We start from the raw sequence: 17,251 nt of genomic DNA on the forward strand, positions 1-17,251 counted from the left end.
CCCATTTTAGCTTTTGCGATCGACTCTTGTTTGATATTTGTGCACAACTAGCACAGGGTTCAGACAGAGCACCGTTCTCCTCTTGCTGCAAAATGTGTACTGGATCAGGGCCTAAAATTCTCATATCCATTTCATCGTTCATGAAATTCAATGAATTCACCTTCATCTTTTCACTGCCTCCTTCGTTACTAAAAACATACGGAACAAAAGGATATAGACAAAGCCCCTTCTTCTTTCGAGTCTACGGAAATGAGTAGTAGCAGTGTCGACTTTCGTTTTCTTATGGCAATACGAAGATTCAAATTCCTTTTTTTAATCAGTAATTTTCGATTCTCATTGGAAATTTTCATGAAATGAAATTATAGCAATATGCATCACAAAATGCAACTAGAACGCGGTAAACACGGGCAATATGCACACCTATAGTGCTTTAGTCTGCCAACATCATCGCTAGCTCGTAAATCCACGGAATCGAACAACGATAAGTAAATATCGTTACTAGTGTGTTTTCGTTCCCCAGTACTATAGAGTATTTCACAAACAGTAACTGGATTAGTGTGTTCAACGATTTGTTTTCCTCCACCTGTCATTATCCAGACGAAAAGAAAGAAAGGAAACATTCGACACTTTTGAGTGTATTAGTTTTATACTTGAAAAAATTATACATGGCGTCCGGCCGCTGGAAGTAAACATAAACATCCGGACGAGCCACCTGATTCTTTGGCGTACGATGAAAAGAGAGAAAAGGCCGAGTTTCCGACATCGGATCTTACAATTCGAACACATAGGGACACTTTTTATCTCGAAACTGCCGATAAAAATAATTATAACCGAACCGATACAAAACTTATGGCAACTGAAAATCCCACAACGTCATTTGTTTATGCTTTTCTACTTCATGTCCTCCTGTTGTATCAGGTTCATAGAAGAAAAATCAACAGCATACTCACACTTAAAAAAATGTGCTAACCTGTACCCATCTTGTGTCATAATGTTCTAATAAATGGAGAAAAACAAATCGAAAATACTATGCTATATTTCACCCTAAGGAGGAAAATTTGGTAAAAACCAAAATTTCTCGCTAGGGTGAAAATTTGTTGGTAAAAACCAGTCTTTGTACAGGAGGGCACAAATCCTTATTTCATACTGTGTTGCGTTTCGGCTTCGCCTCATCAGAAACCAACACTAACTTATTGTCGGAATAGATTAGCGCCGGCTTTCACTGTGTCTCATCGGCATAAACAGAACTTCTGCTCGAACGGGACATCACGTTTGATCAGTCGTTCGATTGAAACACAAAGTGTGTTTTAGTTTTAAGGGATTTGCGTCAAGCCGGCGCTAATCTATTCCGACAATAAGTTAGTGTTGGTTTCTGATGAGGCGAAGCCGAAACGCAACACAGTATGAAATCTAAAATAGCTTTCCGGTCAGATTATTTTCATGATGAAACCTGACCAACCAGTATTGTCCAGTAGTATGTCTTTGGAACAATTTTGACACGACAAAGAGTATTTCAACCGAGCACTAAATCTTCAATACGACGCAGTGCCAAAAGTAGTACTAAATTACTTACATTAAGTACCATACAGTACATTAAATAACGCAAATATTTAAAAAAGTACGCGTCGAATTAATTGTACTTTAGTTACAGTAAAGATTTTAAGTACAGCAACTTAGCACTTTAAATACGAAAAATGTTTTAATTACCGTCAAATTGTACTTTAAATACTTTAAAAACTCACACATCGACGTTAATTACATTAAGCACCTTATTAAGTACTACAGAAGAATTGTTAAATACTTCAATTATTTACTTTAATTATGTTCAAAATATGTTTGGTATTTTCAATACGACGCACTCAAACCTGCTAGTGCTTGCCCAACACTATTATTGATACTTTAGGTTAGCTATTTTAAATGGGGCCTAGCAGTGCATGGTTGTATATCAGTACTCGGTTACCACCAACTATTCATTTTTGTGAAATAATGGTAGCTCAACCATCTGTTCAGAGGAAGTGTAGTACATAATACAAGTTATGTTTTGGTTAGAAAATTTTAGTTTCGCCTGTAACCGTGTAGATGGCTAACTACTAACTTTTCATAGAAGAGAGATAAAATATCGAAATGGTCGGAAGAATTATTGCAAAACGCTTGTTCTACAACTTTGTGGAAGACATCTAGTTTCTATCTCTCTCCGTTGAAAAATTAGTGTTGGCGCCCTCTGTGCGGCCACCGGTGTAACTGAAATTTTCTAACCAAAACATAACTCGTTTTATGTATTACAATTCTTCTGAACATATTGTTGAGCTAAATCTAACCATTATTTCACAAAAATGTGTAGTTCGTTGGAATCGAGTACTGATACACAACCATGCACTGCTAGCCTCCTTGCAAAACTGACTCAGACATCACTTCGTTAAAAGTTTTATAACTTCTTTCAACAAAGCCGGATTGACTAGCAGTCTTCGACAAAGTTGTAGACAATTAAACTATCTTTCTTAATTTCACTTACAGTGATAATACAATGCATACAGTGCCACCTAGCGGCAAAAATGCGAATTAGTGGGTTTTCTCCATGAAAATTGTCGAAAAATCTCATACAAACTACAGGCACGTTGGTCCGGTAGCTAGACTTGTCCGATTTGCTTCAAATTTGGAGCAAGTACTCCTAGTGGAATTAGAAATCGACTCAGGGGTGGGCCGATAAGGGTCATTATTTTCTTGTCACTCTAATGCCGATGCATTAGGTTATCAATACCTTGTACTTCCCTTCGCTAGTCGTTATTATCTGTAGTATACTTTCTTTGATCTACAATATCGTATCCTATTTCTCCATATATCGTGTTATCGTTCGGTGATTTCCAACCCAAAAAATATATAAATATTTCGCAAGTTGAAATAACAAAATGTGCCTGAATACTTAATGACGCAGATAAAATTAGCTTTCCTATGTAATACTCCCGTGGCAGGCTGTTTGGTGCTCAAATTCCGTTTGTTTGGAAAACATAGGCTGCTCTCGGTTGCCGGCTACCCAAAGTCAGAAAAAACTCAAAAGTTAAATAAGATCTTTTCTTTTTTGAGCGACCGCATAGGCGTTTTATGTAAATCACTACATGGGAAAACGCTTAACCCACCCACTAAGAAGTCCAAAAAATACTGTCTCAACACCGTCCTATGCAGGTACCATATTGAACACTTTTTGAAGGATTCGAATTGTCGATGTCCAACGATTTATCATCGGATGATTTTAAATCAAGCTTCTATTCATAGAGGGAAACATAAAATCCTTGGTGAAGTCAGTGCAGTCAAACGTATCACTATGAAGTACATTCAACATAATGGCGGTTAACATCCCTTGTATTTTCGGTATTTGACCTTGGATTGTATTGTTACAGATTCTGTAACCTACCGATTTTTGTGGATAAGTACAGATTGGTACCGGTTTTGGACAGTTTGAAATCGTAAAGCACTATGAAATAGTTTTTCTTTTTTTGGGGCGTTTTAGTGAAATGCTGAAAATAAATAACAAATAAAAAGATTAAAGTTTTCCCTTTAATTTCACCTGGTAGTATTTATTAATTTCAACATTTTCAATTTAATAAATACCACCTTGTGCAATTAAAAGGAATACTTTTTTTTTTTTATTTGTAAACAACTATACTTATTTCCGATGGTTGTAAACTACCATAAACGTCGAGAAGTCCAATGTTAAAAACAACGGCAAAGCAAGTTCGTGGCTAGTTGCTTCTCATTTCATGTAAACATCAGCCACAAAAATAAATATTTGTAACATAATTCGTAGCAAGGGAGCATCTATTAAGGAGACTACATCAAGGCCGGTCTATTATTGTTGAATCTATTGAATATCATTCGATTTTATTTATCTTCCCTAACCTTATCTACCCAGCCACAACACAACGATCATGTGCAATTTCGGTTATCGTTTAATCGTTTAATTAAATTTTGGTTATTGAAATAAAAATTCAACAAAAAACCTGTAGATATTGATTCGCGTTTTCAATAAGATCCAGAATAACGAAATCAAGTAAGGAAATTACCGTTAAAATTTCACGACACTTTCGCTAATAAATCCCCAGCCGCCCACCACCCCATTAACTATAATTCCACTCACCTTCATGTTAGCCTGCTGCATCTGCAAAAACGTCGCAATACCGTTGCGCACCCGGTTCTTCACCCCACGCACCGTGCCCTTATTGCTCCGAATCGTCGAAGTTCCGCTGGTTAAATCCTTGAACCCGGCGAAGCTCTCGTCGTCGTCGATAACCGACGAGGAGCAGCTGTTGGCGGCCCGCCCATTAGCGCGTTCCTGCAGATTCGAATTTTCATTCATATGGAACTTATAGAACTTATCGTTTTCGAAACTGAACGACTTGTTGCTACCGACGGCCGTTGCGCCGCCTACGGTGGCCGTAGCCGACGATGAACACATACTATCGCCACCATCCCCAGCCCTAGCCCGGTCCGAGCCACCCGAGTGGACACTATTCAAACTGTTAATCTTCTCCATCAGAATCGACCGGGTCGTCGTTACGATATCGTCACGCGGCGACGGCGAAAGCGAACACGGTGCTGGTGGCGAAACGTTCTCACTCGCGGCGACACGGCCCGATCCGGCAACACTGGACCGCTCGCGAATGTCCTTCAGCAACGAGTCCGGAAGGAACGACACTATTTTATGCTTCTTGATAGCGGACCCGAGGTCCCCATTATCGCGTTCACTGTCACTGTGATTTTCGGATGGAACCGGAGAATGCGGATCGGTACCGGGAGCAGCCGAATCAAGTTTTAACGCACTAATGTTTCCGCAAAGTTGAGCAAAATTAAGTGAGTCACAGCTCAGACTGGACTCCGATTCATCACTATCGCTGGTGGTGTAATTGCTGCTACCGACGCGCTGATGCAGGTATCCGCCCTGATTAGGCTTATCAGCAGGCGTCGGTGACCGGCTGCCTATCATCATCAGCGTCGTGGTCGCGTGCTGTTGCTGTTGCTTGGCCGGCAGCGGTGATTTGGATATCTTTTTCGGCAACGGAGGTGGAGTCACCTCGATGTCACTGCACGTGCCACTGTCCAGGGTGTCACTCGGTGAACACTGACCCGAGGACATCATGTAGTACAGATAGGTCGCGTTGTTTACGTCCAAGTCTCCAACTTTCGCCGTAGGAGTGGCCGATGGACTGGCCTGCTTCTGGACCATCTCGGCAGGAGTTGGACTAAGCGACACTTCCTGATCTGGTGGTCCAAACGACACAATCGACACTTTTGATTTGCACTGTTTATTGTTCACCACAGTAGCCTGGCCGTTGTTGGTAACACTGATCACTGCAGGGCCGGAGCTGGTGGTATGATTAACAAAACTGTTGTATATATTATTATTATTGTCCTCCTTTTGAACGATCTGAATGCGTACGACGTGCGATTCCTGTTCTGTGATCACGGGCAACGGCGGAGATGGTTTCTTCTGGACGGTCTCCAGCAAACTGCCGCTCGCAAGGGCAACGGCACTAGCTTCGACTTCACCAGCAGATGATCTGGATGAATCCACAACCAGTTGCCCCTCGTCTTTGTGGTTACCGTCGTAGTCGGCGTCGTCGTCGTCGCTGTGAGCCTCTGGACTTGGAGCCGAACTAGACTCGTCGTTCGAGATCGGTTCAGCTCTTTCTTCTTTCTTCAACTCTGGCTTAACTACTTTTTCTACCTCTCCATCATCGATTCCATCGGCGGAGACGGCAGCGGCAGCAGCAGAGAGAAACAACTCCACACCAGGGGGGAGACTTTTACTGTTACCACTATCTTCCTCAGCTGTGGACTTTTGCCGCTGCAGCGCGGCGAGGCTCGAATCAAGGCTGGCATAGACCGTTGTTTCGGCGCTTATCTGTATGGATGTGAGCTTGTGCGGTTGCAGTCGGAACGAGGCCATTGAATCCATCTTTCTCCACTTTTTCTCACTCTCTTTCAAGATGGTCTCTCTTTTTATCGAACGTGTATTTCAAAACAAACAAACAGTTCGTCTCTTGATCGATTTTTTCTCTCGTTGTATTTAAGTATTTATGCTGCTGCAACGTCGCAGCAACCGGTTCGTTGTTTACTTTCCAGTGCTACAAAAATCAACTGGAATGCTGCAACACGTTTCGATGACGGTACCCCGATCGATGATGATGATTACGAAAAGAAACACCTTCACCGCTAGCGCGCGGTTTCTGTTGCTTCCAACAGCTGGAACCGATCGAATCAGGCTCGGTTCAAGTAGGAATGAGGGAGGGAGGGGGTGCGCAGCAAATTTATGCTGATTCGATTTTCTTTTTTCTTGCTGCCGCAGCGAAATCCGCTTCTGCACCACACTTGACTTTTAATGTTATTTGTTTGCTGTTTCTTTTTCCGCTTCTTTCTTTTGCCACACTCTCGTTTGTTTTTCTTGCACCCAGCCGGAACAGATACACACACACGCACACACTCTTACACTAACAGGGACAGGGCGTGCGCCAAACCGTACACTGCAGCAGCTAAGCGGTTGGACCTTCCGCGCGATCACCTGCAAACGCACGACCTCCAAACAATTGGCTGGAATCGGGAAGATCGCTTCTTAGGTTTTTTTTTTATTTTTTGGTTCTTCGCCTGGCGGCACAGCCGCAAACAAAAATTTCACTTTCTAACTTTGTCTGTTTTTGTTTTCGTCGAACAGGTTGAAGCTTCTTCAGTTTATGCTCATTTTTTGCCTATAGGATTTCCGGATCGATGTTGCGGTAGCTGTTGCTGTTGGGGATAAGCAATATTATGTTGCATGCGTGCTTGCTGGAGCTCTTTGGAGGTCTGTGGATAACGGGGGCTTAGTTGTGAACTGGCGGTCATCGAACTTTTGACTTATATGCTGGCGTAACTAGCGGCGAGTTCTTGGAGTAGAGGAAGTATAATATAAGGATTGAGGTAAACAATTTAAATGCGGTGAAGTGCGGTTCTGTGGACTGAAAAACTGTCAACGCTTAGACTACGAAAAATCTTTAGAGAAAAACTTTTAGAACTTGGCTAGCAAAAAATGATCATATAGTTGTTCTGCTGCTTATGAGTTATTAGCCTAATTTTGCTGCAGCTGGGCTATGCTAAATATTTAAGGATCTTGAAAAATCCGAGATCTAATGACGTAATATAAGCAAATTTAGGCAATATGTTCAATCAGTGTAAAATTATTGAACTGATCATCAAATCGGAGGCAAGTTTTTTACAAGCTCAAAATATTTTATAAACTATAGTCTGCTAGAAAAATACTTCTCAATACACTTGTTTATACAACTTTTCCATATTTTATATTTAAGAAAATAAACTTTAATGGAATGTTAGTCCGGTAGCACACCGAGCTTGTAAGTTTTAGCAAAGTCTCCTTTGAACAGCTGCAGCTACTCGTTTAGTAATCCAGCCTTCCAAGCGACTTCTAAAGAGTTAAACAAATTTCACGACTCTCTGATATGTGAAAAGCTCAAATAAAATATTCCTCGGCAGTTAGTATAACCGGCAATGTTGTTGTAGTTTTTTATGACATTTGTCTTATTTTAATAGTAAAAGAAAAATTAAATGCTATACCAAATTCATGCTAACGTTTCATGGCTTGTACGTTTCTTTGAAATTTATACTTTTCAATTTCAGGTACAGAAGAGATTTATATAAGGTATACAGGGGAAAGTTGACGAACGGTATAAATTAAAGCTGAAGCCTGAAGTTGTATGGGAAATGATTATTACGATTATCTCTTTTTCAACAAAAAGTACCCCTAAACGCACCTCTTGGCTGTCATACCCAAGAAAATGACACACCTAAACGCGCTTCGCTTTTTTGTTTATTTTGATATTTTTTATATCCCCATAGAAAATCCTTTCGATCTTCCAACCGACTGAATCGGCTTGCATCGGCACAATCGGATAAAAAATTAAGAAAAAATTTGTTTTTCGGGGATTCTTAACAAATTTTTAACTTATTTGCTTTGAACAAATTAATGAGAGAATGTTGAGGAAAATTGCTATTTCGAATCACCAAAGTCACCGGTCACGATACCTACTCAGTATGACAAAAACAGTTCCTTTCATATTGTGTTACTAGTCGGAAGGACAACAGAAACTGTTACTTTCATTCCTGCTGTGGTGATCTGTCGAGATGAGTGAGTCACAGACAGGGATGGGAATTATCATTCATTCGCATGATTCTTGGCGAATCCGCTCATTGCTTTGACAGCAGCCAGTCGTTCATTCACGATCCGACTAAAACTCTCCAAAAGAACACAACTGAACGTAGGTAGAAATGAACTTCCGAAGATGTGAGCCAAGTAAAAGAATGACACGTACTATGTTGAATGAAGAAGATCGTGTTCTTCATTCGCGGATTGAATCGGAAGATTGTACTGTAAACATTCACAAGTGAATCAACTTTTAGTTCACAAATGAATGTGACATTGTATTCTCTGGTTGGGTTAGGTCAACTTTATAGTGCAAATGTACACTATAAACAATGTTGAGAAGTAGATTGCACTACAATCCACTTGAAATTGATATTGTGATATGCACGGAATCGTTTTAAGTTTTTTTTCTCCACCAGCACATTGCAAACTACTTATTCAACAATAAGAGATCACCAAGCGAAAATTTCATAGGTCTATAAACAAGAACGACAAGTTTTTTTTATTAGAACGATCCGGTGAATGTTTTGAAATGAATCTTTGTGAATGAAAGAATGCATTCATTTGCGATCCTTTCTGCTTTCATTCAAAACACTACGTATGCGATGGAGAATGAATCATAGCTGGGTGCTGTCACTTTTTTTCAGTTCTGTGTTTTGCTTCTCGCTTTCGCATGAACGCGTAACTCTGCCCAAGAAGGGTTGCCGAGATCGGGTTTCACAGTAAGAGCATGTTGGTGAATGATTTCAAATTGATCGTTTCGTGAAATGATTTTTCCCATGCCTGGTCACAGAAGCAAAAGGTGGTGCTCCAGTCAAATACGGAGGTTTTTAACTTCCGGCCTTTACGCATAAGACGCATAAGGTATTCGTGGTGTGGAATAGTTGCTGAAGGCGAAAATGGGGGTCATACCGACGGAAGTCGCCATTATCGAGTTCTACCATGTCAGGCATTCAGTACTGATAGCGTTCAACCAGCCCCGTGAAAACTGTTTGTTGCCTGAAGCTGCCACCAAATACCAGTAGCGCTAGCTACGTTTCAAATGTTCAAAGTCTGTTCACATCAACTGTACTGGCGTCGACGGTAAAACATGATGATGAGTTATGTTCTACCATAGACCATGCGGTAGACTTGGGTGCAACACCCAACTCCTACTTAGCAGAAGGCAAAGAATTCTTCACATTTCTTTTCGATCATATCCATATGAGCCTGCCTAGTCCTAGTTTCCGTTCTAACTTTATAACTGATTCGCTCTAGAATACCTATCCGTCTTTCAATTTCATTGCTTTCGTTTCTCTTAGTCTCAAATCTGCCGAAAATAGCCAACAAAATCGATACAGTAAACTTCATGTTGCAACCAGCAGCAGCATTTTGGTCGCTTTCGATGGTTTCCAATTTATGTCTATTATTATGTTTGAAAACGATGTGACGGTACAGTGACCGGACATCAGTAGGTTATCACGGAGAGCGACTAAAATGTTGTAACTGGTTGAATCTATAAGTCAAAAAATTGAGATTATTGTTTCGATTTCAGTATGTGACAGTCTTTAGTTTTATTTTTGTTCGCTATACAATAAAATTAGAGATGTGATCAAAAATTACGGATAAAAAGGATCAATCAATTGAAATCGACTCAAGAGCATTTCTTCTACACTCTTAGAAAAAATGAAAATTACATTTGATGTAAACGTCGCTACGTATTTTTTCTGTCTGATAATAGGATTGACTTGTGTGTATAAAAAAGATACACACACACACCAAAGATATGAGTTTAATTGTTGACGTAATTGCAAACATGACACAATTCAACAAACCGTAATTCACGAAATGACGGAATATTACCGTGTTCCGTTCAATTTTACATCAAACATATACTTTACATGCTCATTGACATAAAATTACACTTACTGCCATTCAGAACAAACGCTATATGTGGAGTAAAATTACGTGATTCGCGAAATTCAACGTCATGTAAAATTAAAATCAAACGTAAAACTCAGTCATTTTGATGCTCGTATATGTCAGGGTCAGGCGACGTAAATTTACATGATTTTTTCTAGGTGTGTAGTTATTTTGATGGTGTCATTAATGATACATTTAAAAAAAAAATTACATAAATTAGAAGATAGCAGTAATCAGTGTTAATTGATTTTCTTGCGATTTGTGGACAATTTTCTTTAATAGATTCAATTCTGGGCAGTGTTCTTTAGTTGATTAAATCGTTGAAATATATTTTAATCCCATTGATCACCAAGAATTTTTCCTGGTCGGGGCCCTGATTTGCCAGGCCAGGGCCTGCCTTGAAAATAGTTTCATTTAAATAGAATATATAAAAAAAAATGTGTTAGCAGGATGCCATAGAACTGGTATTAGTGGCAAGATATTGACACGGAGGTGTGCGAGATGGAAATTATCGACCACAAAGACGCTGTGGTTGGAAAAAAGCACAGTAAACAGGTATCCACGCGCAATCACAGATCAAGAGAAGTTGAACCGTTTCTGGGTAATTCGCACTAAAGCTGCTGATACAGCAGGCGATTTGTACCTGTTAAATCAGAAGCTTTAGTGCAAATTTCGTTATTCTCTTCTTTCGAACAATATAACGATATTTTTGTACTCATTTCAAAACATGTTTTCAGGATCTTAGTTTCTATTGTCTTACATTTGGAATTGTTTTCATAAGGAACTTCTCAAAATTTCATCAGATCAGAATTAAAGATTTATGCAATAATTTTAAAGCCCCTCCCGAAACCAAATCCTGGCTACGGGCCTTGGATACACTTTGCAAAATTAACAAAATTATGTGAAACAAAAAATTTTGAATGCCTATAATTCAGTTATTTCACCATAAATTTTCGATATTTTTGCGCATATCGCCCAGGAATGCTTCTAAGAACCGAATCCAATAGATAAAGGGCGAACACGAAATTATTGCGACACCGAAAATGTCATGACAATTTTCTTATAATGTTTAAAATCAAACCAAAATTTTAGGGTAGTTTTATACATATATTTACTTCAAAAATCAAAAGAAATGTTAATCGATGGAGCCTTGAGTGTAAAATTGAACGCATTTTCGATTGATGCCATCCATCAAAGTCTTTACAGTGTCATCCGGTACCAGTTTCTCAGTTTTTTTCCATTTTCTTAACATGTCCTTCTCGTCTTTGACCGTCTTCTTGCTCTTCCGAAGTTCCCGCTTCATCATTGCCCAGTACTGCTCCACCGGGCGCAGCTCCGGATAGTTTGGCGGATTCATGTCCTTTGGAACAAAATGGACAGAATTGGCCTCATACCACTCCGGGACACTTTTAGAATAGTGGCATGATGCCAAATCTGGCCAAAATAGCGGAGCTTCGTCGCAAAAGGCAAAAGGCGCTTCTCGAGGCACTCAGATTTGTAGATCTCGCCATTTACTGTGCCCTTTGTCACGAAAAGCTCACTCCTCAGTCCGCAAGAGCAGATGGCCTGCCAAATGAGATATTTGGAGGCGAACTTCGACATTTTCTTCTTCTTAAATTTGTCGTCCACATAGAACTTGCTCTTGCCGGTGAAAAACTCCAACCTCGGAATTTGCTTATGCCGATCTTTTTAGCCAAATCACGGCTTGAGACGTTGGGATTTGCTTTAATCATCCGCTTCACCTTTCCCTCCGTCTTTTTGTTCTCCGGTCCCGGTTTTCTTCCAGCTCCTTTGCCGTGGTCCAATGTCAACCGCTCCTGGAACCGCTTCAACACTCTGGAGACGGTTGAATGGTGAATGTTCAACATTTTTTCCAACTGCCGGTGCGACAGGACAGGAAATTCCAGGTGTTTGAAAAGAATTTGTTCTCACGACTCGCGTTGGTTCACATCCATTTTCGTTGAATCGTAAAACACGACTTCAAGTTTGACAGCATGTAAACAATACACATCAATGAGAAAGTGTGCAAAATTTGGTTGATTTTTACCCAATGGTAAAAAAGTTATGCCCTGTTGAATGTGTCGCAATAATTTCGTATTCGCCCTTTAAAACTATATATTTTTGATATTATGACATTGGAAATTTGAATAATGTACAGCATAATAAAAATTTCTCGCAATTCCACATGGAAGGAAGCTGGATACTCGGTATGCTACGCTTCTGTTCTCACCTATTTAAATGTCAGCATTGCTAGAGAGAGCTCATTCCACCATCGCACGCTGGGTCGGAAACAACAGAAGCAGCAGACAGGTATATTTAAACCCTATCTATGTGTTGAAAACTGTACTCTGTGCCAGTCAGCTAATGGAGAAGCATTCACCAGCAAATACTGAAACCGACTGTTGTCGAATGTAAAAATCATCTCAGCCGAGTGTTTTCAGCTGTGCAGAACACCTTGAAACTTGCACGCGTATCCTAGCGACTGGTTTTACCTCCGCTTGTTGCGTGATAGAAAGTACCCTTTAAAAGCTGATATTTAAAACAGTGTGTGCTATTAATGTTCATCACATTCAGTCACATGGTATCGGATTTTATCCTTCTGTTGGGCCTCAAGGTAATCGCTCAAGCACGGGGGATACGCGAATCTTATACATGATTGCGCACTGCATGGGTAATCATTTCTGACTTTCATATATGCCTAACGAAAAAAAAAACGATAAGATCTAAATATTAACAAACAATGTAAAAATATTTGAAGTGTTTCCAAAATATGTTTTATCCATTTCGTATAGTCTGAGCCATTTGTGGTTGTGTTAGTGCGATGGTTGAGGTTAAATTAAGTAGTGTCTTTTAAGTTGGATTAAACGTTCTGTACGCGCACATTCTCATTCCATCTAGTTATATACGAAAGCTCAAAAATCAGTGTGCGTTTCATTGACATTAAATAATTCAATTGATTTTTGGACAACCCGTCCATTCTCATTAAAAGAGTAAATGCACAATATTTCGATTATTATTATACATCCAAATGTGCTAACAAGTCAATCAGTGTTATAATCAAATTATTTTCTTTTAGAAGAGTAGTTCTACGTCAACAGTATCTTGTAGGTTTTTAGCTCAATGTACGCTTGTAGACGACACTCCACAGTGGCACGACTTAGAACAAAAGGTGGACTAAAGTCCAAACTTTACCTTATCGGTTCAAATAGGACGTTTTTATGTAATTTTGGTGCGCTGAATTCGTTTTTGATATTAAAACATTTTAAAAATAAACGTTTACCATTCATTAGGGTGTCCCAAAAAAAAAATTTTTTTCCAAATCGTTTTTAAAATTTGTGTATGTTAATTTTCGTGTGCTAAATCGTTTTTTATATGAACACTTGTAAAAAAATTCATTATACATTAGGGTGGCTCAAAAATAATTATTTTGTTGTGATGGTTCAAAATTTTTTTAAAGAAATTTTTGTGCGCTATTTTGGTTATGAAAATAGAAATTAACTTTACTACTTATTAGAGTGGCTCAAAAGTAAATATATTGTCTTTTGTAATGATTTTTTTCAATAGTAAATTTGAAATTTATTTTCCACATTGAAACGAATTGATTGTCATCTCATTATGGGGTTTTAGAAATGACTATTTTGTTTTTAAGGATCAAATAAGATGTGTTAGACTAATTTTGGGACGTTTAATTCATTATTGGGTTACTTGACATGAAAACTACATTTTCGTTCATTTCCAAAACAAACATTTTGAGCGTCTTAGTGGAATGTTGATTTACATTCACTAATCAACAAGATTTTTTTTCACAGGTGTGTTTTAAGTTACTTAGATTGCTTATTTCATATCTTGAATAAAAAAATCCAAACCCCTTTTTTCGCGTAAAAATTAAAAATGGTCTTATTTTACATGGATAATGTCGCATACCCTTAAGCTATATCAGTGCTATGCAAACTCGGATCAAAATAGTCTCACCAAATGACTAGAACTCAACTGTGTTCACTCAATTTGACAGTTATTGCATAAGTTAGCAAAAATAGTTCCAGAAACATTTTGACATATTTCAGATGGTTGAGAATATTTACTGATTTTTAAACATAAGGTATTACCTTTACCACCTGAAAACCAAACTTCCCAATCGGTTTCTTATTCTTGAACACTAGTAAAACCCTTGTAGATCATGCTCTCAATGCTATTTGAAAGTTGTGTATGTATTAATGTCATTATTCTAGCTATAAAGTGATTATTCAAATTCAATATCACTAATAACCATGCGTCTCCATTGACAGTTTTTTTAAATTTTGACTGCTTATCGCAAGTTTTCGCAAAACTAGCATAGACTTATTTTAAAGAGAAAATTAAAAGCTTTCGAATGAGTATAGTGTGATCGCGGGCATTCACGGGCGTCGTTGTTGTTATCGCATTAGAAGTTCGAATTCAATAAAAAATCATGACAAACAGTTATCTAAACACTAACTAAACCGACTAGTGACTAATTTTTGGCGATTTTACGATGTAATTTTATCACACGGATAATTTTGGTGAAGTAATGCGATGCATAAAATCAACCGTTTCTTTGAAAAATAAAAATAATCGTATGTAGTTCCTATGGTCAAATAATGCAAAAAACACTTGAGTTATGACCTTCAAAAAGCTGTCAAAAATCCATTTTACGTTCAAATCACCTAAAATCTCGCGAAAATGTCTCTGATGGCTCAGCTGATACGAGAAAAATACTAGTGGGAATATCGCATAACCTTCATATACGGACTTAAGTCCGGGCTCGTCCCAGCTTGCTTTCAGCATCTCGGACGGAGAGGTTTGGGTTCCGCTTGAAACAGGTGACCACTCTTGACGTCACTCCGACTTTCGATTTTACAGTAATATAGGTTTAAAAATACATTAAAGTGCTTTAGTATCCCGTTTAATGAAGCTATAAGTCTCAATCAACGTGTAAAATTATAATACAATTTGTTGAAGAAACCATGACAAGTTGTATTTGTGGTGGAACTTAACTTTGCATTTATATTCATGCTCCAAATATTTTTTCTGTGCGGTTTAGGGTATGTTCAGGAGCGTTTCAAAGGAGTTTCAAAGTAGAACTGGAACTGAAACATTCTCATCCCCAGCAGAGCGTTTTGTTTTATTATTTCGAACAGTTTTGTTTTAAAATTTAAAACTGTTATACGACGCCGTTCTATTTGATGCTGATTTTAAAACACGTTTAGAACTATGTTTTAAATACATGCAAAGTTTTCAGCACAGACACTTAGACCCGATAGATTGGGGAAAAATAAATTTGAATGCAGTAACGCTGAAGGCATGGCGAGACATGAATTTTAAACTGAATAAAACATCCGCTAAAACTGCTGCTGGGGACAGCTAGTTCTAGTTTTAAAATTTTTAGTTTTATATTAGAACTGTCAAAATTATGAATCTAGGACTGAAACACTCCTGAACATGCTCTTAGAATATAAAAAAATCCGCAAATATTTTCCTGTAGTTTCTCCTTTTAATTTTCTGTGAAACATAGTGTAGTCGAATGTTACGACGGAGTGTTTCCGTGCAAACATAATCACCGAACACTTCGAAGAATTCAAAACCGTTCTGGTAGCTATGCACTAATTAGACAGCGTCCAGCTGAGATTACATAAAACAATGCATCGGAATGGCTTTTAATTACATAGAATATCTTATAAGTTGCACGCTAAATTAAGTACTTCAAGGGATCCAATTCGTTTAGGTATAGAAGAAATATATAAGGAACGATATGGCTGCCTTGAGGTACCTCAGCTCGAAATAGTATCTGTTGTCCATCGACCCATATACAACACCTATAGAATTTGATTGTCATTTCGTGACGACTTCATTTTATATTGAGTAAATAGTTTCTATCAGCTTAAAATGAGCTTGTTTTCTTGCAGGACACCACGCTTGACTAGGGGTTTGCTCAGGAACACAGAGTCAGTCCAGCGCTAGCACCAGTCCTACCAATAAGTTTGTGTAGGATAGGGCATCGCAAAAATTTTTTTTTTTGAATTCTCAAAGCCCCCCCCCCCCTCTCATATTGTGACAAATGTCAAAGTAAGGTCAGATGCCAAATTTCACATCATTTGGACAATTTTAGACCCCCGCCCACTTCACTTGAAATGTTTTGAAATTGGTACTATGGGAAAATATGGAGGAAAAATACATTAAATGCTATAACTTTTGAAGTAGCAATCAGAAAATTACAATTTGTACCTCTTTTGAAAGGAAATAATCTTATTATTTGAATGGAGATATTTTTGTTTCTAGAAAAATACGGGAAAGTGGGGTACTGGGTCATTTTGGACCCAAAATCCCATATTTTTAATGATTTTTCTGCTCCGTGATGCAAAAAACTACATATATTGTAGTTTTTCTAATGTAGAAAAATCTCAGAAATCGATCGAAACCCTTTTGACCTTAGTCCCAATACGAAAAGTTGGGGTTAAAGGGCTTTTTGTGATTCATATTAAATTTTATCATTTTCTAGTGCATATATCTCTATTATTCTTCAATCAATTTTCATATTGTTGAACGTGTAAAATTCTGAGGAATAAAAAAAATAAAAACGTTAAAGGTAAAATTCAGAAACATCAAACTTTTTGATATTTACTCTACAAATCTCATTTTTTTCATTATTTGTTCTAATGCCTCAACTTCCCCTATTTTTCCAGGAATGAAACTTTTCTCATGTGATCTCTAAGCATATTTTACACTAAAATTAGTAAATTAAATAAGAATTTTGTTGTTAAATGGAGTTAATATGTGCGATTTTATGATAAAAATGTGAAATCGACACTATATGTCAGATAATTTGATGTTCCTGAATTTTACCGGTAACGAATCTATATTTGTTATAATTCTAAGGATTTTCCACGTTCAACAAGGTATAGTTTATGAAAATTGAGTGAAGCATAATAGAGATATATCCCCGAGAAAATGATGAAGTTTAATAGGAATGACAAAAGGCCATATAACCCTAACTTCTCGTATTCGGACAAAGGTTAAAAAGGCTCCGATCGATTTCTGAGATTTTTTTACATTAGAAAAACTACAAAATATGTATGATTTGCATCACGGAGCAGAAAAATCATTAAACATAAAATCTCCATTCAAATAACAAGATTATTTCCTTTCAAAAGA

General features: G+C 38.1%; 1 protein-coding gene across 5 annotated transcripts in view; it reads right to left on the reverse strand.

Annotated features, from left to right (window-relative positions):
• Nucleotides 1-17,251, reverse strand: part of LOC131682356 (uncharacterized) — a 103,191-nt gene that overhangs the window by 83,185 nt on the left and 2,755 nt on the right. For all 5 annotated transcript variants that reach the window (XR_009304073.1, XR_009304071.1, XR_009304076.1 and 2 more), the window contains exon 2: nucleotides 4,133-6,774. Coding sequence is in view for 1 of the 5 variants with exons in the window: in XM_058963786.1 (XP_058819769.1) it covers nucleotides 4,133-5,950 (1,818 nt within the window). In the remaining 4 variants the exon portion in view is untranslated. The remainder of the gene's footprint in view (nucleotides 1-4,132; nucleotides 6,775-17,251) is intronic.

This window comes from Topomyia yanbarensis, chromosome 1, assembly GCF_030247195.1.
Source record: "Topomyia yanbarensis strain Yona2022 chromosome 1, ASM3024719v1, whole genome shotgun sequence".
Taxonomy (NCBI): domain Eukaryota; kingdom Metazoa; phylum Arthropoda; class Insecta; order Diptera; family Culicidae; genus Topomyia; species Topomyia yanbarensis.